The following is a 25,413-nucleotide window of genomic DNA, read 5'->3' on the forward strand; positions in this document are numbered from 1 at the left end:
CCATGCTTTACTGCCACAACAAAAACATCTCTATTTGTCTATGCACCTAATTCCAGCAAATATTAAAAATGACAAGTGTAGACAGAAACAACAAAAAAAAAAGACTACTCCTTTGAGCAAATATGCATTCATTCTAGAGAAAAATCCATTATTTGCACATCACTATACATCCTTCTTGAACAGTATTCTTCTGCCTACCTTGTTTACGCACATCCTCTACGGCAGCAACCAATTCTTCTTTGAGATCTTGACTCTCCTTAGCGATCTGTTCACCCTTTTCCAGGAAGTTCTGAGTGGCTTGCTCTACAGACGCAGCCAGTACATGGGCTTTCTTTGACCTCCCTTTCTTTTTACCAGAGGGGCCTTTGTTGCTTGTGTTGACAAGGGTCGTCACCTTAAATAAAAGACCAAGTGTAAAATTACTCTGTACGTTAGTGTTTTACAGAGTAATGATAACATATTATCATCTCATAATTTTTAAGTATCCCTTGCTTATTAAATCATTAATGGACATCATATAGCCTCATCTTAAGGAAAATGTAGAATTATATGAATAAGCATATAAACTAACAGCCATTTATTTCATGTTTGGAAAAAAAAAGGCATGTGCATAAGTAGGAAGAGCAGACTTGTCAGTAGCTCAACGTTTCCAGTTCACCGGAGGTTGTGCTTTCACAGACTGACAAGTACAGTGCTGGTTGGAGTAATCAGCTTCAGGGAGAAAAGGAAAGGAAATAAAATAAAATGTGGAATTGCCTTTGAGCCCTGAGTTAGGAGAACCAATAGCCAGTCCTGAGCCCGAAAGTCAGCACCGAGATGAATGAGCAGTTAAAAAACAGTGGACCATCAATATTCATTACTTACGTGTCACTTACCAAGGACTGTTGAAGATTTTTGCCATTTCTGATTTCATCTTATTAAAACAAAATGGTAAATTTGATCTGAGGGAACTGAATGATTCAGTCTCAACATTTGGTTAACCAGCTAAAACTCCCAGAATTGAAATTAGATTTGCATTATCACTTTTTTTCTAAGTATCATAATTTGGATACATATCTCAGCTGCCAAACTTCTTTGAGCACTATATCTAGAGCTATTTAATCTGCTAACAAAGACAATATCAGTTGTCCCTTATAGACTTCTGAACCTTTATTTTCTACCAGTGAGAATTTGGGGAGGGAAATGAATGTAACTATTTCATATTCTGTTCAGCAGAAGTTGCTAGTCATCTTTACCTCTGCATTTTTTATCAGCTTCTTAAGAATGTGGGCGCTGTGATTTATTTTCATTGACATAAGTCCTGGTTAGCAGACTAAAGATTTTATTGGGGGTTATCAAGAAAGTTAGTGCACAGAAAAGTTCCAAATGCTGTAGTTCCTGCTGTTTACTCCAAATCCAAGAGCAAGCAAAGTGATTAGTCAAAGTTACAATTAATGTCCAGTTTATGAGGCAGGAGATAACATCAGAAGAAAAAAGTACTGAATAAATATGAACTAAGATGATGAATACAGGTAGAACCAAGAGTTAAGAAGGGGTTAATGCAGTGTTGGGAGCCATTGTATTCAGCTGTCATTTGATTGCTAAATAATCAGATATGGTGAATTAAAGAAGGATTCTCCAAGGACATTTAAGTACAACACTAGACACAAAAAGAAAGGTAAGATCATTAAGAATAAGGCTGTCAGATAATGGTAGTTAGCTGTAAAAAGTGTATGCAGTCAGTAACACATTATAGATAGTCCTTTCAGTTCTACCCACAATAAGGCAGATATCAGAAGAAAGACAGCCTGTCACAAAGGTTGCTTTCCTGAGTTACGAGAGTGCTCTCCTTAATGAGGATTGACTCTCACACGTTAATTAACACAGTGTTCTTCCAGGAACCCCCACTCCCCCAAACAGCCAATACCTGGAAACAAGCACATAAGCCCCCTATGCAAACACAGCACACATATCAAAAATCTTGATTTAGGTAAGGCTCTTTATCAAAGGAAAATATTCCTATTGTCACTGATATCTGATTTATTCTCATTTTATACATAAATCTGAGAAGTTTTGTGATCTGATTTTTTAGCACTCAAATTAGAAAAAATAGAGTGGGGAGGGAGCTTTTAACTTTAGGCATATTGACAGTTTTGGGGAGTGGAAGCTGATAGTGAGCTACCAAAATAGCTAAATGACTATATTGTGAGTTCATTTTCTGCAAAGGCAAACTAATTTCAACTCTTTTGTATTCTCATGGTGCATTACTGTATTAAGCACAGTTTAGGTAATGCTCATAATAACAAGTCAGTATAAAGTGTCAGTTATGTGGAAAACAATAAACATGGAACATTACCAGGAAGTTCCTTAAGAAAAATGTGATTACTTTCCAATGAAGCAAATCAATTCAGTCCTCTTTCAGTAAAAGTTCTCATTTACTCATAGGTGGAAGATCATGAAGGGATGAAAAACAGAATAGAAGGAAAATTATGGGGCTCCATTAATGCTCATGTCTTAATCAGTTTAGAATAAAGAAATAATTATCAACTCTCCCCATTGCTATTCAGTGTTTTATTGGAGGACAAAGTCAACAAATTAGATAAGAAAAAGACAGAAGAGACATAATATTAGAAAGGTAGACACTAAATTATGTCATTACTTATAGAGAATATGACTGTATCAAGAAAATCAAAACAATAAAAGACAAACTATTAGAATTACTATAAGTGTGAAGAGCAAGGTGGCTAAATACAGACAAACAATAAAAATCTAATAGAACAGCAGTAACCAATGAAAAATCTAGTTTTAAATATCCTATTCACAATAACCATAAATTGATATTGTCAGAGATAACCATAACATAAAATATAGAACGTTATATGGAGAAAATGATAAAAATTTTAATGAAGAACATAAAAGATGATCTAAATAATAGAGAGACATACCTATGACCTCTGGAGGCTGCAGGTATCTATGCCTAAGGTTTGATATACAGACTGACACCAGGTCTGGGGTAGGCCATTCACTTCTCAACCCACTAAATTTTGCTTTTATCCCCATATCTCCTGTAGCAGAGTCCTCTTAAATTGATCTCTCACTAAAGTAATTAATAAGTTGCCAAAATGAATTACTTTTATCTCTTATACTGTTCTGCCACATTAAACGCTATTGACTCAATTCACTTTTCCCCTGAAAATATCTCCTGGCTAATTCTCTCAGCAAAAATCTTCTCCAAACTTCTGTAGCTTTAAAAAGGACATTATCTATCATCAAACTTACTCCTCTCAGTGCCCATCTTTTCTTCCGTCTTCCTATGCCAGGAAAGGCAAGCTGCTACCACCACCTCTTTAACTGAGCATCTGATCACATCCTCCAGAACCCTGTTTCATTAGCTATGCCAACTTCTCTCTCAATCTTCAACAGGATTCTCTCTGTAGGCTCCTCAACCTTAGCGTAGAAGGATACTCAATGTTTCTCCAACTCTACCTCAAATATTTCTTCAATGTCCCTGCCTAAAGAAGAGAAGAAATCCTGCAGCTTATAGATAAGAGTGCAAGCGGTCAAGGGTCCTAGGACCTTGATATAATGATGGTCCCAATGGACCCTGGCCAACAGAAGACCTCAGCAACAGCCAGAGGATGGGCAGCATTGTTTTTAGATATGTTAATGGTGTGATCTGAGTATAAAACTGTGATAGCCAGGCTGGTATAGACTACTCATCATCTAATGTCCTAAAAGTAGACCGTCCATTCCTGCCATTCCAATGGCAGTAATGCAATGGCCAGTACCATTTCATTCTTTTCTTTTTTTTGCAGCGTGTTTTACTGTAAGACAATTTGTTTATCTGACCATGTCTTTTCTGCTTCATCAGTTCTCTGCTTCCAGGATCTAAAAGCTCAACAGACATGGAATACTTCTTTTTTCAAAACAATAAGCAATAGTGAGGGCACCAAGGCACTTTGTCTTGGCAACTCTGTCACATTGGCCCAGAACAAGCAACAGTATAGTTTGTCTAAGCCTTCCCACAAGGCAGTCAATTGAAAGTGAGCTCTGGGCACATCATTGTCACCTGGGGCTTCTTAGAAATGTAGAACCTCAGGTCCCACTCCAGACCTACTAAAAGAGAATCTGAATTTTAACAAGATCCCTAGGTAATTCACATGCAAATTAAATTCTGAGAAGCACTAAATTCTACGACAATGATTCTCAGATTTTCATCATACCTAAGAATCACCTAGATGCCTGTTAGAAGGCAAATTTCTAGATCTCTTAGTGCTTCTGCTCAGGTAGGTCTGAGCTACGGCATTCTGCATTCATCACATAAAATTATGGTATATGTCTATTATGAACTTTACTTTCAGAAATAGCAATCCAACTGAAGCAAAAGAAAGTGAGAGAGCTAGAGCAATGACTTCTAACAGGTAAACTCTTCGTCTTCTTTTAAGTGGCATGACATATCATGAATCCTCAAAAACAACTTGTTGACAAATTGATCAATCGACTCTTGGTTGGAAGGCAATCTCCTTTATTAGGCAGTCATAAGGAACTTGGAAAAGTAAGATGTGAATGCTATGCATCAACAAATTATTTGAGCTCTCCAGAAAACCAATAAAAGAGAACTAAGAGCTAAGAATAAAAATGATAACTCAGGCATGGTTTTGCTAGATTCCTACAAAGTTGCAGATGTGAGTAGTAAGTCTTTGTAAATTCTACTGCTGCGTTGCTCTGAAGTATTTCATTCGTTATAGTTACTCAGCTAACATAAGAGAAGGCTTTGATTACTGCAAAGAAGCAAGAGCTTTGTGAGATGAATATTTTTGAAAACTAAATTATCAGAAACAAGTTATTTATTCCAGGAGCAACTGAAGATAAATGAAAAATTCCTAAAAGAGGAAAACGGATCTAACAACATAGGAGGGAGTTCAACTGCTGAAATGGTAATATATTTGATAACATGAAGCCTCTAGGGGAAATCTAAAGTCAGGTTTTAAGAACTGCCAAGTTAAAAAACAACTGCCAAATAGTGAATAAATCATGTTTTCCTTGAATTATTCCTTGATAACCTGATTTATTCATTTAGCAATTATACAGTTAGCATAAACATGGCTTGTGCTTTTCCTTACAAAATATATGAAAAGATATATGCTCACCTCATGGTATATTCTATTAGAAGTTAGTTCCTAGTGCAGAATCTCCATGACATTTAAGGTGTACTTACGTTGTGCACATTGGAGAGAAAGGAGACCAGCAAGCTTAGGCTAGTTCTGGAGAAAAAGGAGGTGATAATACAGACCTACTGTAGCCTCACTCATAACTAAAGTAGGACTTCCATGTCATAGAAACTAATGCACTGGAATATCGTGTTGAAATGATCTTTCTTCCCAAACACAACTCCACACTCCATTTTAGACAAAAAGAAGTAAATCATAAAAACCACAGTTATTCATGCTTCTACAACTTCAAAAGTCAGAATCAAAAACGATAATCTTTTAATGATGCATTAGTCATTTATAGAGGAATTAACATAGAATTATTCTGTTGTCTTTGAAATTTCCTCCTCATTATCTGATATTAACCACATAGAATTCAGATGCATGTCCACTGATCCTGAGATCTGGAAGCAAGCATTCTTTAAGTTTGAAGATATGGTTTTATTATTTAATCTAAAATAGACCTGAACTGCTCCTAGTTATTTACTGCTATAAAGAAAGCCTATATGTAGGCTTATATATATTAAGCCTATTAAGTTATTATTTTTTGTAGACTCACCCTCAAGTGTTAAAAACAGGCCACAAGGCAAGCCTTCTTACTCAGTTGCTTTGGGATACATTTCCCAAATAATCTATCCTCAAGACTATAACACCAGAAAGTAGAATTCAGAAATTAACCCCAAAACAGACATTCTATGATTAGGTGTTGAGGTATTTTTATGGTCAAGATGAATAGTCAGCTATACCTATATTAAAATGTTTTCTAATCTAAAGTTTCTGTGGCTGCAATTTATGGAGTAGAACAAATGGGCCCTGGATCATCCATTAATCTTGTAGGTGAAAAGTGTTTCAAACTTATTTCCTAGGAAGTTATCTCAGTAGTGTCTGTAAGCCAGGATGAAGTAGAGCGGCCTTCTCTTTAGGCACATATTCTTCAGAAGAAACTCAGTTTTCCTTAGACGATGTTAAACTATCATTTTTTCCATCGTCTATTACGGCATGCTGTTTCACATTTAAGTAGCAGCATAGAGGAGCTCCATTCCTCATAGCTCTAGATTCACTGCCATCCAAAAGCTTGCCTAAGAGAAACAGCATTTAGTTTGTTTGAAGGACGGTCAGTCCACCTCTCTCTCCACCTATTATAAAATCCCGCCCAGTCTAAGTTAAAGCAGACAAGCAAAGACAGAAATGGTATTATACTGGACACTGGTAGAAATGTTTTTCCTGCCTCGTGTGACACCACTTACCTGAGTGGTGGGATACTACCACAAAGAGTTTTAGGAAGCTCACTGTGTATACTCGAAGGTTATTGATAAGATATCATTATTCACATTATACAGAGAAATTGCTGTATGATTTTAGTACCAAGAATATTGGAGCATCCCTTACAAAGTGGTTTTATTTTATCTTATGGACATTAAATTGTGTAATAAATTAATGTTTCCTTTTTGCACTGACTTCAAAAAAGTTTAACCCAAATTTGTGGTCTCTGCTAGAAGGCATATGATTCGATGATTATTATTACTGTATTAATCTTAATCTTTGCTCCTTATCTGTACTTACATTCATCTTGCCTTTTTTTAAACAACTTTCCCTTGAGGTGTGTTAATGTTCCAGTACTTTATGTATCCTTTAGCTGTGTCCTTAAACCTTTGCTGGAAGACAGTAGGATATATTGTATTCTGTCAATTCTAAGATACGCGTTTTTTCCATACTTTTACATATCCAAAACAAGGATGAATCCTACAATCTATGTCATTTAAAAGATATATTTGATAGTAGTTTATTTTTTTCTTAGAGGTGCTTAAAATATACCTCATAATTGATGGCATCTTAGATTTGAGAAAAATGGTAAATCAAACAATCATAAGAAACAAATGTGTTTAAAAGCTCTACTGACAAACAACCTAGATTTTCCTAGAATCTGCACAACTTTTAACATCTACACTTACAACAATAAAAAATGACACAAAATTAAGACACTGATGCAATACCAGACATTCACTGAAGGAGAAATTGCTTAGAATTGGGGATTTTAAATGAGTAAGAAGGAGTTTCTGTTTTTAAAAATCCTAAATGTTTTAACCATCAGTGCCTATCTGAGGAAATCCCATGCTGTTTTGAATGTCCCTAAAAATTAAAGGATGAATAAACTATGTTCATGATTCAGTTTGTCATCTGCTAAGGTTAAAATAAAACAAAACAAAATAAAACTAGACTGTTCCAAGAAAGAGTAGAAACAAATCTAAAATCACAATAAACAAAAAGTTTTTTCCAATCAACACTATGTTAGATTCAGCTGACCAAAACTTCCATTTCCCCCAAATTCATCAAGTCTTTTTATTGCAGTCTTTGATTGACAGGGCACTTGGTTCAACATTTTCCTTCTTTAAGATTAGTAGACTCCAACACAGGGTGCACACACTCTACGGAAGTAATAGACAATCTGTGGGATGCAGGAAAAATATCAGAACTCTATATCGTTTTTTCTCTAAAACTATGAAAAAAGAAATTAAGCCAGACAGGGTGGGGGCCCACCAATCCAAGGAATTGGCAGTGGTGGTCTTACACCTTAATGTTTACCTGGTTAAATAGATCTAAGGATTAATATTAACTGATTTTTCAAACACTCACATGCATGTGTGCACACACACACCCTCACAAAATAGACCAGAAACTTACAAAGACGCCTACAAAGAAACTAGAGCTTGAAGATAGTACTAAAAATGCAAGCACAAGTGAAATATAAAAAAGTACAGAGCTGACCCTCCCCCTACTCTTAATACAAGATCTTTGTCAGCTACATTACGAGGCTGAAAAGCAGACAATCTATTCAGAGCTGAGAAACTGAAATACGTATTTACATCCACTATTACTAACAATGAATCTCACCCCAGTCTCCTTGAGATATTAGTTGATGACAGCCTAAAACAATTATGATTTGCAAAACTTGAAAAAGGTTATGCATACAGAAAATTTAGCCATTTTAGTTATGCATTATATATTTATTTACTTTTCGTGAAAACTAAGTTTATTTACTACTTTTATTATTGTTAATGGAAAAGACAGCTTGGTGCTGTCAAAGCCACTTCTTTTTCCTCTGGTCACAAGGCAAGAATGCATTTTCAGCCTCCCTTGGAGTTGATGCGGTCAATTGACTGAATTTTAGCCAATAGAATGTGAGCATCAGTGATGTGTGCTCTTCTCAACCTGGTCTATTAAAATCCTCCACCATGTTTTTTACCCCAAGCTGACAAATGTAGAAGCTAGGCATTATAGATGATGAAGCCACAAGTTGGAAGTAGCCAAAGTCCCTAAATTTTCCCTTGGAGAAAAGTGACCCATGGATCAGAAAGACCCATTTGGATATTATGTAAGGAGAAGAAAACTTCTATAATGTTAAGCCTCTGAGATTTTGAGGTTTACTTCTTGTAGCAGCTATTAACTACATCATTGTATTATTTATAGTTAATAAATGTTTTTAAAAGTTTATATCAGTTTTTAAATGTCTATATTTATGCATTTTTAATTGAGATATAACTGACATACATCATATTAGTTTCATCAGTACAACATAATTATTTGATATATGTATATACTGCAAAATGCTCACTACAATAAGTCTAGTTAATATCCATCACCATACAGTTATAAATTGTTTTTCTTGTGATGAGAACTTTTAAGATTTATTCTTAGTGACTTTCAAACATACAATACAGTATTACTAACTATAGTCACCATCCTGTACATTACAGCCCAGAACTTATTTACGTTATAATTGGAAATCTGCACATTTTGACCATCTTCACCCATTTTGCTCATCGCCTACCCCCCACCTCTAGCAATAGCAACCACCAATCTGTTCTCTGAATCTATGAGGTCGTTTTTTTATTTTGTTTTTTAGATTCCACATATAAGTAAGATCATATGGTATTTGTCTTTCTCTGTCTGACTTATTTCACTTAGCTTAACGCCCTCAAGTTCCATCCATGTTGTTACAAATAGCAAGATTTCATTCTTTTTTTATGGCTGCATAGTGTGTTATACCACATTTTCTTTATTGATTTATCCATGCATGGACACTTGGGTTGTTTCCATGTTTTGTCTATCGTAAACAATACTGCAGTGAACATGGGGATGCAGATATCTTTTTAAATTAGTGTTTTCATTTCCTTTGGATAAATACCCAGAAGAGGAATTGCTGGCTCATATGGTAGTTCTATTTTTAATTTTTTGAGGAACGTCCACACTGTTTTTCATAGTGGCTGCACCAATTTACACTCCTACCAACAATGCACAAGGGTTCCCTTTTCTTCACAAAATATGTATATTTTATAATGCATGTAATATATTAGTTTGGGAATGCATGGTTATTTAGAAAAATAAATAACACACACTAAATATATATTTTTTTATATATTATATATAAAAAATATACATACACACACAAACTTTTTTTAACTGTGTTAGGTTACTATTATGCCGTTTCTATTATAATATTTGGTAGATAAAGCTTTGGGTGCCAGTCTCTCACTTTTTATGCAGCTTTTTACATACTTCTTTCTATGAATTGCTGGATACAAGTTTCCATTTTCCATATGAGAAAGCGTACAAGAGCCAAGCCCTTGTTCTTACACAGTTTTGGGAAGTCACTCTCTTCATACCATTTCAATGACCTCGGAATAACCTGATTCCACTCACAGCAGAAAACAAACAACATGGAAATTAACATCACATTAAATTTATTTTTCAAGTCAGATTACAAATTTTTTCTTCAGGTTAAGATCCAACTACTGAATCTATGAATTATTAAATATGAAATTTCAAGGAGCCAGTTAGTGCCTTTAGTAAAGTGTGAAATTAGCATAGATATTGTTAAATAAGTCTATAGATATACATACATACAATCATTAGCTATGTAGCCCGACATGTTTACACAGACTCTTCTTAAACATTCCTTGTGGACTTTATAACCTTTTACTCTGACCTGCCTTAAGAAGTAGTCAGATATGATATCTGCTACTTGGAAAAACTTCATGTGAATCTTTCTTTTAGCTCCTAAAGAGATGAACGTCATTTGGTGTTGAATATAGCAACAGAATAAAGTTACAGGATAAATATTTTTCCACCGCCTTTTCAATTTGAAAGCACTTTAAGGAATTATTATCATATGCTTGAAGATATCGCAAATCTCAGAATATTTCCCTCAATACTTCCTGCTTCAATGCACCTCACTGAGTACCAGCCAGATTTTCCACCTATTAAAATCCTTACCAAGCTCCCGCCAACCATGCACGTTCTATTTCTGTCCACCCACAAGCAACTTAAATTATCCCCTTCCTTTAGACCAAAATGATAAGTAAAATCCAAAGTATAACTGAACATACAACAGTCCAGCACAGACAGGTCTGGTGGTTAGACACAAACTAATACATCTCCCACTGTCACTGAAACCTGAGTTAGGGGTGTTTTGGAGAGTATCAATCAACTTGAGCACTGGGTACAGAAAAACACATTAAACCATTTGAGGAATCAGAAAAAGTTATTCAGAAACATATCAACCACATTCAGCAAACATTGGAGATGACAAGAGAGATAACAGGGCTCCCGGAGACAATACTTCTAATAAGTAAATCTTAAAGCATCAACGAAACCATAGTTGCAACACAGATGATTCGATTACTTCATCTCTATGCTATGCCTATTCTTATTTCATTTGCTAAAGTTAATATTTGTTCCTATTAAGTATATTGGTTAGAGAAAACTTTCAAAAGTAACAAATGCCAAAACAAAGAAATCTTGCAATAACCTAAAAAAAATGAAAAACCCAAATTCCAATGTCAACTAGGACATTTTAGTGTAAATCATGCTGATGTTAAGTTAACAATAAAACAGAGGAGAATCAGGAGCTGGCCCTGTGGCTTAGCGGTTAAGGGCGCGAGCTCTGCTACTGGCGGCCTGGGTTCGGATCCCGGGCGCGCACCAAGGCACCGTTTCTCCAGCCATGCTGAGGCTGCGTCCCACATACAGCAACTAGAAGGATGTGCAACTATGACATACAACTATCTCCTGGGGCCTTGGGGAAAAAAAAGGAGGAGGATTGACAATAGATGTTAGCTCAGAACCGGTCTTCCTCAGCAAAAAGAGGAGGATTAGCATGGATGGTAGCTCAGGGCTGATCTTCCTCACAAAAAAAAAATATATATATATATAAATAAAAACAGAGGAGAATCAAATGATCACGCTACTCAGAAGCAATAATACATGGCCATAATTTCTTTATTGTTACCTAATATCTTAATTATATTTAAAGAAATTTCTCCAATAGAAAGGTAGGGATATAAACCTCAACTTACAAAATAAAAATGATTTGCTCATTTTCTCAAACTTTTTGTAGTAGCCATTAAATTTATCCTTTCTCTGTCTCTCTCTCTCTTCCTATGTGTGTGGAAGGAACACACACACACACACACACACACACACACACAGAAAAGAAAACAGAAGCTACAATTCCCAGCATGCTACCTTGACTTTTATGGTTTTGTCATATGACATATTTTCAAAATACTGTGTCAAATTCCAGATCCTGGTGACTATGACATATTTAAAATATAAATTGTAAGCTACCTTTTGGAAGTACCAATAAGGAGCTTTAGATTCTTGGTAAACTCAAAAATATAATAGCTGGAATTAATACTAAAATGAAAAGATATATAAGCCTTTAGAATTTCTTGGAACAGAACCAACATTAGTAGTCTCATATAAAGGGAACAATACACGCAAGCCATAGGGGGATACATTTCACACAAAATCTACTGAGTTCTAGGAATAATTATGTTTCCCCACCAGCATTTTTAAAAACAGTTTCTCCCAAAAACAAAAAGCAAAATAATCCCACCAAAGTCTCATCCTTTCTGTTGTTGATTAGTTTCTACTCTAGAATGAAAACACATCATGATTATAACGCCACCTTGCTCTTTCCTTAATAGAACCCTAAATGATCAGGGCTCTCTAGATATGCCCAGCTTATTATACACATATAGCACATGTATGTGAGAATGAAAGGATGAAAATAGTATCCCTCTTACTTAGATAAGGACACCAAAGTACTGAAAAATTTGCCTACCAGAGGTCATAAAGCCCACTGAAGAAGAATAATTCAGGTTTTAATTTGTCTGACACTTGCAGTTTATTCCCCTAAGATAATGCTTGACACGTATTTGCCTCATTTTATATACAATACAAATTTCTAAAACCAAAATCAACTGTATTTTATAGCAAGAAAACTGATATGCTATGCAATTTCATTACAGTATGCATGACATACTCCTTTTTAAAATGTCCCCTTGTGTTTCAAAGTAATTATATCATCTACTGACATTTTCTGATTTTGATATGTAAGTGTACATTATTATTCTCCCATTAAACTACAAATTGCTGGTAAAATGCCAATGACTTGAAAAAAGACCACATTGACATTTTATTGTAAGGTCATCTCTTTACGGGTAGAATGCCAGCCTTCCAACTGAATGCACTGCCGTATTGTCTAGCTGCATTCCTTAAGCATCACTTTCCAAAGGCTTCAAGGTTTTAGGGAATCGCTGATGAAGTAAAGGAGTAAATGAGCAGGTTGTAATTATCTTGTCAAGATTCTTCTTGTGAACCTTTATTTGGCCAATGCGAAAAAAAAAGAAAGCAGCTCATTTTCTAATTTAGGATATCATTTCTCTTTAAAAACTGTATTAGCATTTTTAAAATTGCAAAACAGGTCTCGATGATCAGTACTGCAGCAATATTGCAGAGGGAAGTGTCAGGACGAGGCAGTGGCATGGGGTAGCGGAAAGAATACAGGCTTTGGAGCCTGTCATTTCTTCTCTGGGTGAGAAATCACTAAATCTAAGACTCAGTCTCCTATTCTGAAAAATGAGGGTAATAACATATATCTCATAGAGATGCTATGAGGTTTACAGATGACAGCTTATTTAAGGCACTTAGCTCTGTCACAGAGGATATACTCCAAAAAATAATAGTGAACACACAATTGTGAGACGAAAGAGTCCTGGACATGAGGTCAGAATACTCGACCTTGAGCCCCAGACCAGCCACTTATTAGCTTTGTAATACTGAGGTCAATTAATCTCTTTGGGCCTCATTTTTTTTCAGATCTAAATTGAAAATTATCCCTGTTACTTCAAACTCATACATTCTATATGATGATAAAATAAAGTTCTTAACTCGTGGTTCATGATGGTAGGTTTTATATATAAATATCTGAAATCTATTCTCTGTATCCACTGAGATAGACTAAATAAATGGGACAATATTAGTTTAACAATAAATTTTATGATGTCAAAATTTAGAGAGGTTAACAAAGGAATATCAGAAATCTCCTTTTTGGGGATCTTTCAAAGTAATTTAGGTGGCTTACCTGAAGCTATTGTGGGGCTCGTGGGCAGCCGTGCTCATCTCAATGGGACCACTCCAGGCTTTTACCCAAGTATTTTATAAAATTCCTCATAATTTTCTTTAGATATACCCCTTATTTTTTTTATAATATGTTTTTATAAACTTCTAAACTGAATATACCTGTACAGTACCATTAAATGAGCTTAATCACAAAGTCCAATTTTTTGTTATAAGCAATGCATAATTCATATGTATTTTCCCTACTTTTTCATAGAGTGTAAAGAATAGTTGAACAATTTTTAAAATTAAATATTTACATTTCAAAAAATTATATTTTTAGCAATGTGCTAGTGATTTTGAGAAGCAGGGGCTCTGCTGAGCCAGGAAGTCTTACCCAGGTGTTTAATTGGACTAATTAAGCAACACGTAGTTACTTCCGGTTTTCCATTTGCTCTTTGTGAATGTAGATAAGCAACACAACTGATTGCCTAATTAGACTATTTAAAACTGTCTCACTTTTTATAGCTAAGGAATTTTTTTTTAATCCACAATCACAAACTCAAAACATAACATGTGGTCTGAAGTCTTACATATTGTTCTACTTGTTCTAACCACCACTTTTTTAATTTAACTTTTTTCAGATTACTTTAATATTAGCATAGGGGACAAGAGTAATAAAATGTACTCCATATATAAAAGACATAAAACACGACACGGTTTACTGTTCTCATAGTTTTTCTTAGCAAGGATAAAATGTATCTTCTCTCTCCTGACTCACTCTTTAGAAAAATCAATACATTTAGTTGGCCTAGGGATCAAATCAGAAAAGAGTGGCCTCATTAGCACTATAACCACTTAAATCAACTGGCTATAAATCTCTTGTGGTGATCAGACTCCAGATGGAAAAGGGCAAAACATAATCTTCCATTTCTCATCCTTCTTCCCCTACCCGTAGACATTAAGGATGTCCCAAAAGTTCAATTAAATCACCACACTGGCACAACAAATTCAAGTCCATTTTGGATCACTCAAAGTACTGTTTATATGCTCTTGAGTAGTGCATGTATAAATTAGGGACTATATATATATATAAATATATATACATATATATATACATTTATATGTGTGTATATATATATTTTTTCTAACCGGAAACTGCTGGCTAAATTTTATACAGTCTATGTGCCTAAGCCCAAACAAGCATAATCTCACACCTCTGTACTCAGAGACCTGCAGACCCACAGGTCACCTGGCACATAGAGAAATGCCCAGGCAGCTGAATTCACATGCACAATCCTAGCGACATCAGTGGTCCTCTCATCCCTCACTCACTGTGTCTTAACTCCTTCCTCCTGGACTGCTACAGCATCTCCCAGGCAGCACAGGAGAAAGAGGGGCCATCACTGATCTATGGTAAATCTGAGTCATAGAGATTTTGTAGAAAAGAATAGGAGAGAATCTTCAAGGTGCTAAGGGAGGAAGGTGTTTCATAAGACACTGCATTGACAATTAAAAGAGGAAAAAAAGTGAAGGAGGATCAAAAAAAGAGATGACAGGAGACAGTCTTTTATAGTAATTAGATAATTACATTGTCTTAGTGACTTGAATAAGTAAGGTTATGAGATCCTAGGAAAAGCTCTCAGACCTTACCCAAGGCCAAATTTTATCTTATCTGTTTCTCAGTAACATTAAGATATTTGAAAAATATAAAACAAATATCCACCAACTGGCCCTTCTGCCAGTAAGGAAAGGAAAGTACATTCTTTGAGCACTTGTTCTGTAAAAGCTTTCTGCTGCGTACTCATGATGCTTTCTCTCAATTAATCTGTACAACTATACTGAATGATATCAATCTTATGTCAAAGAAAAGTAACATCAGATGGATTCTTGCTTAAAGTCATATAAAAAACAGTAGCACAGCCAAGGTTTATAGCCAGACCTGACTCTAGCCTGATCATTCTTTATTTTATGTTTGAATAGCAAAATGGATTTTGACAATTTAGACAGAGATGCTTTGTTTTATGATATAAACTCAGATAAAATTCATATAAAGTGAGTATTATGACATGTTAATATGAAAGACATCATGCAAATGGAATCACAACTTCTAATTACAATGAAACTTTATGCAGCTCATTATCTGGATCTAAATTCAGTAAAATATAAAATGTGTGCAAGAAGAGTGTTGGACTAGGCTTTTCTACAGTCCCTTCTAGCTGAGATGTGCTATAAATCTGTGCCATATAGCAGAAGAAAGCCAGACAGTCAGAGCGGCACCATGACCAGGTAGTGGGTACCACAGGGTAGATGTATTGCACAGACAAGCTACTCTGCTCATGACTAACTCATTATTTCTTTAAAGTGGTGCTACCATTGAACATGAATATCTTCAGTAAACAACACTGAGTCTACTTCATCCCCTTAACACCTGAGAAAAGCAGACAGGCCTCGTGTTCTCACAAAGGTTTCTAGAGGAGCCATGAACTAAAGCAGGAAAGCTAAGGGGCACATCTCCTAGGATTCATAGAGCACTGAACACTAACACAAATGTAGGGTCTCTAGCCTCCCCTTCTGGTGCCTTTTTACCCCAAGAAGTGTCACTTTTCACAATGTGAGCAGGCACCCTAGACAGAACCCAGAGTTAACTGAGAAGAGAATGGGCAGGAGACGGGAGAAGCCAACTGGTGAAAGAGGCTGGGGCCTTCAGAGGCCATTCATGTTAGGCAGGTGACACAAGTTTCACAAGTATCAACATAGGTAACATCCAGCAGCGCAGGGCTGGGATGGTAGTTGAGGAATTCCAGGCTGCTGCTGCTGCTCTAAACTAGGCAGTTGGTGCTGACATCATGATGGGTCAGAGCAACCTGTTCATTCGAGGCAGGATCCAGGCAGTAGCTGAGGGATCTGGAGGCAGGATTCAGGTTTTCTAATCCAAGCAAAAGATAACAGAGCCAGAAGCTCAGCAGGGATTCCTGCCTCATGTCCCTAGGCTTTAGTAGAGAGAAGGCCTTCAGCACCAACAGAAAAGAGGCAGGGGAAATGAATCAAAATATAAGTCCTAGAAATTGAACCAATATAATAGGGAGTAGGAAATACTATTCATCTCCTGGACACAAAGTGTCCTCTACCTTAGCAGTAAGACTCAGGCCCACAACCCATAAGGTAGGGATTATGCTCCAGGAATGCTCCCTGCTCCTATTATGACTGACCTAGAAACTGGACAGGCCTGCAGTTCTCATATACATTCCCCCTTTTAACCAGTCCAGGTATCTTCCTATTATAAATGGACCCAGATTTCAGCATAGAACCAGAGTATATCTAGATGCAGCTCACGAAAAAGCAGCTTTTTACTGCGTGACACAGTAGTATTCTGGGAACAATTTATGCTGTCTACTTAGCTGATGCTGGAAGTTCATTTAGTAGGCAACATTTACATATATTTAGATCATAAAGTCATTCAAACAATGAGTAAGATATTAAAATTCTAACCTGGTATATAAAATATCAATACTTGATCTCCTCCCCAGTTCATTTTCTCTTCTTACAATATATCACCCCTGTTTTAACTCTCAACAGCTACACTGATGCCAGTGGGGGAAAAGCAATCTATGTTTAGAAATGCCTTTGGATAAATGATGCAACTAAAAAGCTTCTCTTCACAAGAGAGGAGAAAGTGTTGCCAAAGAAAGCAGTAAGGTTTCAAAAGAACTCTACTCTAAATCTGGTTTAAAAAGAAAAAAAAGCCATCCAATCTTTACAAGCCCAATAGGACTTGTGAAAGAGCAAGTGAGATGAAAACTGTGTGCGTCTTGAGGGAGTGGGTAAGACACTCATCTAACTCTGAGTGTCTTTTTGGCAGAAAACTTTTCTTATGGAAATACCAAAGCAAAACTTAAAAAAAAAAATGTTCTTTATAAATGTTACTATATCCCGTTCGTCTATTTTATTCTTTGGCTTTCTTACTTCATCATATTTACTTAACTTTATACTAACATATAATCTCCTTCTTCAAAATAAAAATAAAAGGCAGTTCCAATTTTGTAGAAATGTTAAAGTTCAAGGAGGAAAAAACAGCCTCACAATTCAAAATAACATTACTCTCAACTACATAATCATGATCAGTCAAACTGGAGGTTTAAATTTAGCAAGTCATTTTTCATCATCAACAAATATTTATTGAGCACTTACTATGTCTATCTGCCATTCAGGATACTGGGCAATAGGTATACCCAGGATAACAAGATAGGCATTGTGCCTGTCCTCACGGCATTAGAATCTAGTATTAGGGGAGAAAGACATTAAAGAGGTAAATGTAATAAATATGTAATACAAATCTTAGCTAGTGAGATAACGGAAATGTACAGCATGCTCTGGTCTCATTGAGATGGATGGTCAGGAAAGGCTGTGGGAATTAGGTTAGATGATCCCTGAGATCTATAAGTACCACTGCATGTTGATACAGCTAGTCAGAATAATTGCGGAAAATGTCTCTACTCTAATTATTAACCACTCTAGATGCTCAGTCAGCACTTCAGTTAATTGCCTGTTTATGTTAACTCCATGCACATTTTTGAGAGCATGATGATCCCTATCTCACACCCCAGCCTCCAACAAAGCAAATCCAACCAAGGCTTCCACCTTAGATGATAAAATTCAGCCCAGCCCACCCACTCACACGTTTGGCTGGCCCATTTTAATGTCTGGCTTATTAAATGTATTAAATATATTCTGCCTTCTTATTGGTGATGAGCCCATGCCTATGGTGCTCATCATTATGTGCCCAGGAACTCACAGCAAGTGTGGTTCATGCTGGGTGTTCAAAAAATATAAGTTACATGAATGAATAAATGACTACACGGGCTCCTACTAAATGTTTATGTAATTTACTTTTTAGAAAACTGCATCAAACTCAAACGTAAAAAACTCCTGCAGAAAGTCCATTTGAAAAGTGATGAAATATTATTATAAACTCTCTACTTCCATTTTTTATGATTTAGTTAAATTGGGGCTCATCTTCAGTATTTATAGTGTTATTGTCAAAACAGAAAACATTTTCCTCTATATTACATAATACCTCTGCAACAAAGTTGTTATTGCTTCACATGCACATCCAAATATATTATTCGAAAACTAGAACATACAATGGTGACAGTATATTTTTATAAAATGAGAATTTTCTGTCATTTGAGGGAATATAACCAAATTTGGATATATTCAATATAAAAGCTACTATATTAAAAGGTTTTGATATTTTCTGTTAGCAGTCAAATAATAGGTACTAATTATTTAATACCTATTATTACAAAGAAAGTTCTTTTACCAGATAACATTTAGGGAGTAAATACATGTGTTTGTGTATAGAAAATACCATTCCTACCCACAAGCAATTTATTAAGCAGGAAGGCAAATCAGGCATGACATACCACCTGAAGCTCACATGTAGTACAGAAGTGTCCAGATGCAGAATGGAGAAAGTACCAGACTGCAAAATATATGAACTGAGCTTAATGATTGAGATCTTGGCCCCAACTAGAAGCATGATATGGTATAAATCACACTTTTGTGGACCAAGGAGAGGTTAAATTATATATTTTGTCTCTTAAATTCCATGTTAGTTTATAGATGATTTTCTCATTATAAAACACATGTAAGGGGGGCCAGCCCAGTGGCGTAGTGGTTAAGTTCACGTGCTCCCCTTCAGCAGCCCAGGGTTCGCAGGTTCGGATGCCAGGTGTGGATCTACACACTGCTCATCAAGCCATGCTGGTGGCAGTGTCCCACACACAAAACAGAGGAAGATTGGCCCAGATGTTAGCTCAGGGGCAATCTGCCTCAAGCAAACGGAGGAAGACTGGCAACAGATGTTAGTTCAGTGCCAATCTCCCTCATCAAAAAAAAAATTTAAAAAAAAGAAAAAAAACACATGTAGGTATGCTATTCTAGTTGGCCTTTCCTTCCTTAGGTGTTGTACAGTGTTAAAAGAAGTAGGCGAAAGTTGCCCTAAAAATTCATTGCCCATTTACTTGCTTGTCCATTGAAAGCATCAGACATTTCAGACAAAAACTTTTGCGGTACATTAGTATAATCACTAAAATTATAATAATCACAGCTACTTTTTAGATGTGCATGGATTAACTTATCTGTTTTTTATACACCAACAAAGAAGGCAACAAAAGCAATTTCCGAGGGGAAAGAGATATGTCTTCTGTAGAAGCAAAGTCTAATTTTTAGGTGCAATGTATTCCCAGAGGTTTCATCTTTAAGTCACAGCCTGAATTACATGCATTCTCTTTTTACATCAAACTAATGGATAAAGGCAGGAAGAATTCTAGAGTAGGAGAAAGTGGGGACAGATCATTTTTTATCCCTGTTAACTACTTGACTCAGAGGAAAGTTGAAACTTTCAGAATTAATGAACCAATTTATTGATAATTAATTTATTAATAGTGTCAAATTTTATGGTAGGCATATTATAATTCTCTCATATACCCACAGTATACTGAATATGGATTCCTCTAATCTCTATTGGGTTTTATTATTAAGAAAGGGCATAATTCTTCTATCATGAAGCTGGGTCAGATACCTCAATAAATGCCCATGTTAACTTCATCTGAGAAGCAATAAACATTGTGCCGGAGAATAAACCAGACCATGTAGTTATCGGCAAGGGCGATACTATTACTACAAGCAGGTGTTACATCTGTTGTTTTTTTCCCTTTTACGTGGACAAAATTATTCCCCAAGCATCAAACTTGACCCACGAGATTATCCAGAAGTTCTAAAGCCAAATAGCCCTCAAGAGATTCCAGATGACCTCAGCCCTTAGAGAGCTAAGGCATCTAATAGGGATACACACATGCACCCTGGACTTCATGGATGTACCAAAATCCCATTCCAACCTTCAGGACTTTGGTCTCAGGCCAGATAATGTACTTCTTTGGACTCAGGTCCAGCAGTGCATGTATTCTAGAATGGAAGGTAGCTTCCAGTTTAGGTCCATGAAGCAATATTTACTCTCTAGGCTTTGCCACTTTTAAGTCTTATATAATCTCTGAAGTTGGTCCCACCTCCTGGACTGTTATTCCTAAATACCTGCCTTGCCACGAATTTTGACTCTGCAACTGCCTCACCAACTCTCACTTTTACCTTGACCTTGTGGTCACCTTGACTACATTTACTCCTAATTTTCTCCTACTGTGTACCCACAGTGGTCAGTTCAGTCCTGGAATCAGTCATATCTATAAATACACATTATAGAATATGAGACATTGCTGTTTATATATCCCAGACCCATGGAATCTTAGCAATCATCTGGTCAAGCTGCCAGCCACCTGGGAAACCCCCCAGTAGCTTCTCTTGGCCACTGCTGTTTCTCTCTCCTCCTTGGGATGGTGCAGCCATGCCTTCACCAAGTAGCATGAACCACTCTTCTCTTAGGAACCCCTATGCAGAGGTCATGGTGCCACGAGTTGGCTGGAGAAGACAGTACCAAGAGAAGGGCCACATCTTCTGCTGTGTCTTCACACTGACACAAGCTAAAAAAAGCACAATAGAACTGAGCAAAAGAGTTGGAAGGAAACCTCCACTTGAATCTTCCTAAATCAGGAAGCTCACTTATTCCCAAGGCAGCCTGCAAGTTTTTCCTCCCCTAATTAATGTTTACTTTCATCAAAATAAAACACTTATATAGTTAAAATTCTTAAATAGTGCCAAAAGTCTTATCTCAAAAACAGCAGTCTCGTGTGTGACTCTCACTTCCCCTCTGTAGTTCTCATACACAAATAGAAATGACTTTCACATCTTAAAAAATGTTTCTTCTGGTATTCCCAACTATATTGCCAGCTCGTGTGTATATTTCTATTCATTGGTCCTAGATCTACTGTCTAAACGAAAACAGGACAATTCTGCACTGCTTTCCCATGATAGTCCTTCAAGTATTTGCAGATGCTAGCAAGGCTCTCATTCATCTTCTTTCTTCAAGCTAAATATCTCCATTCCTCAACTCCTCCCTGTGGTTTTTATATCTTGCCCTAAACACTCGTCTTCCTAAGGGCATATGCTAGTTGATGAACATCCATTTTAATTTACATAAAAAATAACTGTAAGTAATGTTCCAGAAGTTCCAGGACCCACTAGTAGAGAATTCAATGAGTTTATTAATTGTCATGAGTGACACATCATGCTTCCATGACTGGAATAATGAAAGCCTTCTCTCCACTTTATCCCATTCCCCTGCACAGACACCTTGGAAGATGACAATCAATGTCTATGAATGTAATCAGACCCCCAAAGGTGGGGTTTTAAAGTTCAGCTGGCTGAAAGACTGGGTATTGACAGATATATGGAATGCACACTTGTCTGCACATTGATGGGGAAGGGGGCAGTTAGAAAGTTATTTCTTTTTTTCCTTATGGGTTGAGCCAGCGCTATGTATGGTAATCCTATTTTGTCATTGAGAAGTCAGCACACGTCTAATATAATTGACATCAGCAAGACAACTGAGAAAATAAAAAGAATGTCTGCAATTCTCCAATGAGGAAGGACCACATCTGCCCTGGACAGGTGTTTTTAATCGTAGTAAAAAACACATAACGTAAAATCTACCATCTTAACCATTTTAAGTGTACAGTACAACAATGTTAACTATTCGTCTTCTTTCTATTCATGCACATCTTCTATTCATGCACATTTTTGGGTAGCAGATTTCTAGCACTGCTCTAGACAGCTTTAAATCTGTCTGGCCAAAGGTTATTATGGACTGTCCTGCTGGTATCCTGGAGCACTATTTCATATTGTATAACTCATATTTGGAAATGTGCATTGCTGGAGAAAGGGTAAGTCTGTAATCAAGGGTGGGGTCGGTTGTGCCCTACACAAAGACGCCTGATGAGGAGCAAGCAGAGTCAAATCCAGCCCTCATTCTGCTCTCTAAGCCCCACTGTAAGTACCAACCAGAGGAAGAGGCAGCTTTTTCTGTTCATACATAGACCATATGAGTAAGCACTATTCCTCCTGGAGGGTCGGGACAGTGAAGCAAGGCTAAGGGGAAATCGATGAGTGGTCTTTTCCTTGGGTACTTTTCATTTTGACTTAGACAGTAACCATATTTAGTAGACAGTTTTAAAGTTTTTCCTAACCTAGACACTAATTTTCTTCAGTTAAGCCAGCACTTCTGTGAAGCCTGATAAGCCTGTCCACGGTGATGGCAAAAAACCCAAATGAACAGGGCAGGAAATGGAAATGAATGTTATCTGCCTCCCCATTCACCACTGTATTGGTGTCATGTGCAATCTCCTTTCGAGGACACTGTCCCAGGCAAGACTAGCAAGAAAAACAGTGGGAGCCCCTGGCAAAGCTGGGAGCCAGGGGATCAACTACTGTAGTGATGTAAGCCCCATGAGGGCAGTGATTGATCAGTTTCGTTTATCAATATATTCCAAGCAATTAGAACAGTTCCCAGGATTGAGTAGGTCCTTAACAAATATTTTTAGAATGAATGAATGATTCAGGGGGATGTGATAACTTGTGGAATTCAATGTTTTAAAAGTCCAATGTAAAAAGAGAAATAATTTTGACTTGAATTGATTTCTTTCCTGTCATTTTTCAAGAAAACCTTGGCAGGATACCAGTGTTTTCTTAAGGACTCACACATTTGCTGCTTAAAAATCTGTTGAATAGGCATCTTAATTAGGCTTATCAATCCACGTTTCTAGAATGAGCATATTCCTCTTTTGTGAAAATTATGGCAAAACTGGAGTTTTTTCTCTATGCATAATTTATCTATGATTTCTTAAACATCACCTTTGGTATTTCTTTCACAAATTCTTTTAAATTTATAAAAAAGTATGTTGAATTAATGGCAATTACACACATCAATGGTGGAAATTTGCATTAACAAATGTTTGTAACTCTTGAATATATATTAATACCCTTTGGGCAAGTCCAGTCCCTGTTATTCTTTAAAAACTAGCTCTTACCTCCTCTGACTAGGAAATTCTTTCCTGATTTGTACCATTGTTTACTGTCTCTCCTTTACTGCATCTCCCTTTATGAAATGTATATTTGTATAATCAGTTTAAACTACACTCTTTCATTTGATGGCATATTGCCTTAAAACTAATCCCATGAGTTTTGGGGAATATTTTTTCCTCCAAATTATATAATACTGCCAATGGGTGTAAGATTCTAGAACTAGAGGAAAAAAACAATAAACACTTTGGTCCAATAGTCTTAATAATAATTTTCTAAAGTTGCACAGCTCTTTAGAGCTTTTAGAATTATATGAGCTCACAACAACTGCCTGGCAATGAGCATAAGAATGACACTTAGATTTTACAGATGAGGAGATGTAAATTCAAAGAAGCAAAGGTTTTTTCCCAGAGTTGCATTGCTTGGTAAAAGCTTAATACAAGACTTTTGACTTTTGACATTGGGAAAGTTTCCTAACTTCTCTGAGCCTGAATTAGTTCTCTAAGGATTGAGCTAATAATGTCTAATATAGAATTGCCTTACGGATTAAATGAGATGACATATAAAGAACCTGGCACAATGTTTTGTATATAGTAAGTGCTCAATAAATGGTGGCTATTGTCATTGTCATCTTCTTCTTTTTATCCTGGATTGGCAGACACTATGGCTCATGAGCCAAATCTGGCCCATCACTTGTTTCTTATGACCTGCAAGCTAAGAATAATATTTGCATTTTTAAATGGTTAAAAAAATCTAAAGAATAATGATTCATGATACATGCAAATATATAAAATTCAAATTTAATTTTCCATAAATAAATTTTCTGGGAACACAGACACACCCCCATTTGTTTACATATTGTCTTTGCCTGCTTTCTCAGCACAGCAGCATGAGTGAACAGCTGCCACAGAGACCATATGGTCCACAAGGCCTAAAATATTTACTCTCTTGCTCTTTACAGAAAAAGTTTCCCAACCCCTGTTCTTAACCACCCAGCTAAAGATTTCTGCTGAGCTGTCCATGACTCAGGGTCTCTTTTCCTTTCTATCTTACATTTGTATACACTCATTTTACCTCTTATTTGTAAGAAAATTAGGAGAATGGATGACACAGGAAAGGCTAAACAATTTGCTATTATTAGGAAAAGTTATGAAGCCCTGTGACCCTCCTTATCTTTTGTTTTTATCTCAACTCCTCTTTCCTTTCGCCACAGAGAGGAAGGTGGAGGTGGAGGCTAGAAAAAGAGAGAGAAAGAAATTAGGCCAGCTAAAGTTCCAGCGCTATTAATCGCTGATATGGGGACCTGATACACTTTCCTCTTGCAGCATATCTGGAATTTGACAAAAATAATAGCAGAAGGAGCGAGGAGGCAACACCGTGCAGCTAAATGCAGTGTCAACAACAGTCTCTGAACCACTTTATCTTCAGTCTATTCTCATTGCCCACTAGACAAAGAAATAAAGAATAAATCAAATAATATCAGTTGAGAGACTGCCACGGATTTTCTCATTGCAAAGGTACAACTATGCTAGATTATCATTCCATTTTGTAGCTATTCACAGTCCAAAGTAAGTATCTTGAGAGTCTACTTTTGCTTAGCACTGTTTTGGAAATTATATCTAGCCTTTAAAATAAAAAAGAGAAAATGAGGGTATTTCACTAATAATACAAGATTTTTTTTTTCCTCCTGTTCAGCTAGAAACAGAGTATATTATTGTGTTTGATGCAAAAGGTATTCCTTTGCTAAAAATGCCTCAAGGTACATTCAGCCCATAAAGATTGTGGATAAATGACAGCTTGAACTGAAAAGGAGAACAGAAAATAATGGAACTACTGATGTGGGGTTTTA

At 36.4% G+C, this 25,413-nt stretch overlaps 1 protein-coding gene across 8 annotated transcripts in view; it reads right to left on the minus strand.

Annotated features, from left to right (window-relative positions):
- The window catches only part of CTNNA2 (catenin alpha 2), a 1,067,853-nt gene that overhangs the window by 843,573 nt on the left and 198,867 nt on the right, over positions 1-25,413 (minus strand). For 6 of the 8 annotated variants that reach the window (XM_087436499.1, XM_087436500.1, XM_087436502.1 and 3 more), the window contains one exon: positions 199-394. The exons of the other annotated variants lie outside the window; for them this stretch is intronic. In XM_087436499.1, coding sequence (XP_087292625.1) covers positions 199-394 — 196 coding nt within the window. The remainder of the gene's footprint in view (positions 1-198; positions 395-25,413) is intronic. 8 annotated transcript variants of the gene reach the window in all.

The sequence above is a fragment of the Ceratotherium simum genome, chromosome 11 (assembly GCF_057802395.1).
Source record: "Ceratotherium simum simum isolate JZ-2026a chromosome 11, ASM5780239v1, whole genome shotgun sequence".
Lineage (NCBI taxonomy): Eukaryota > Metazoa > Chordata > Mammalia > Perissodactyla > Rhinocerotidae > Ceratotherium > Ceratotherium simum.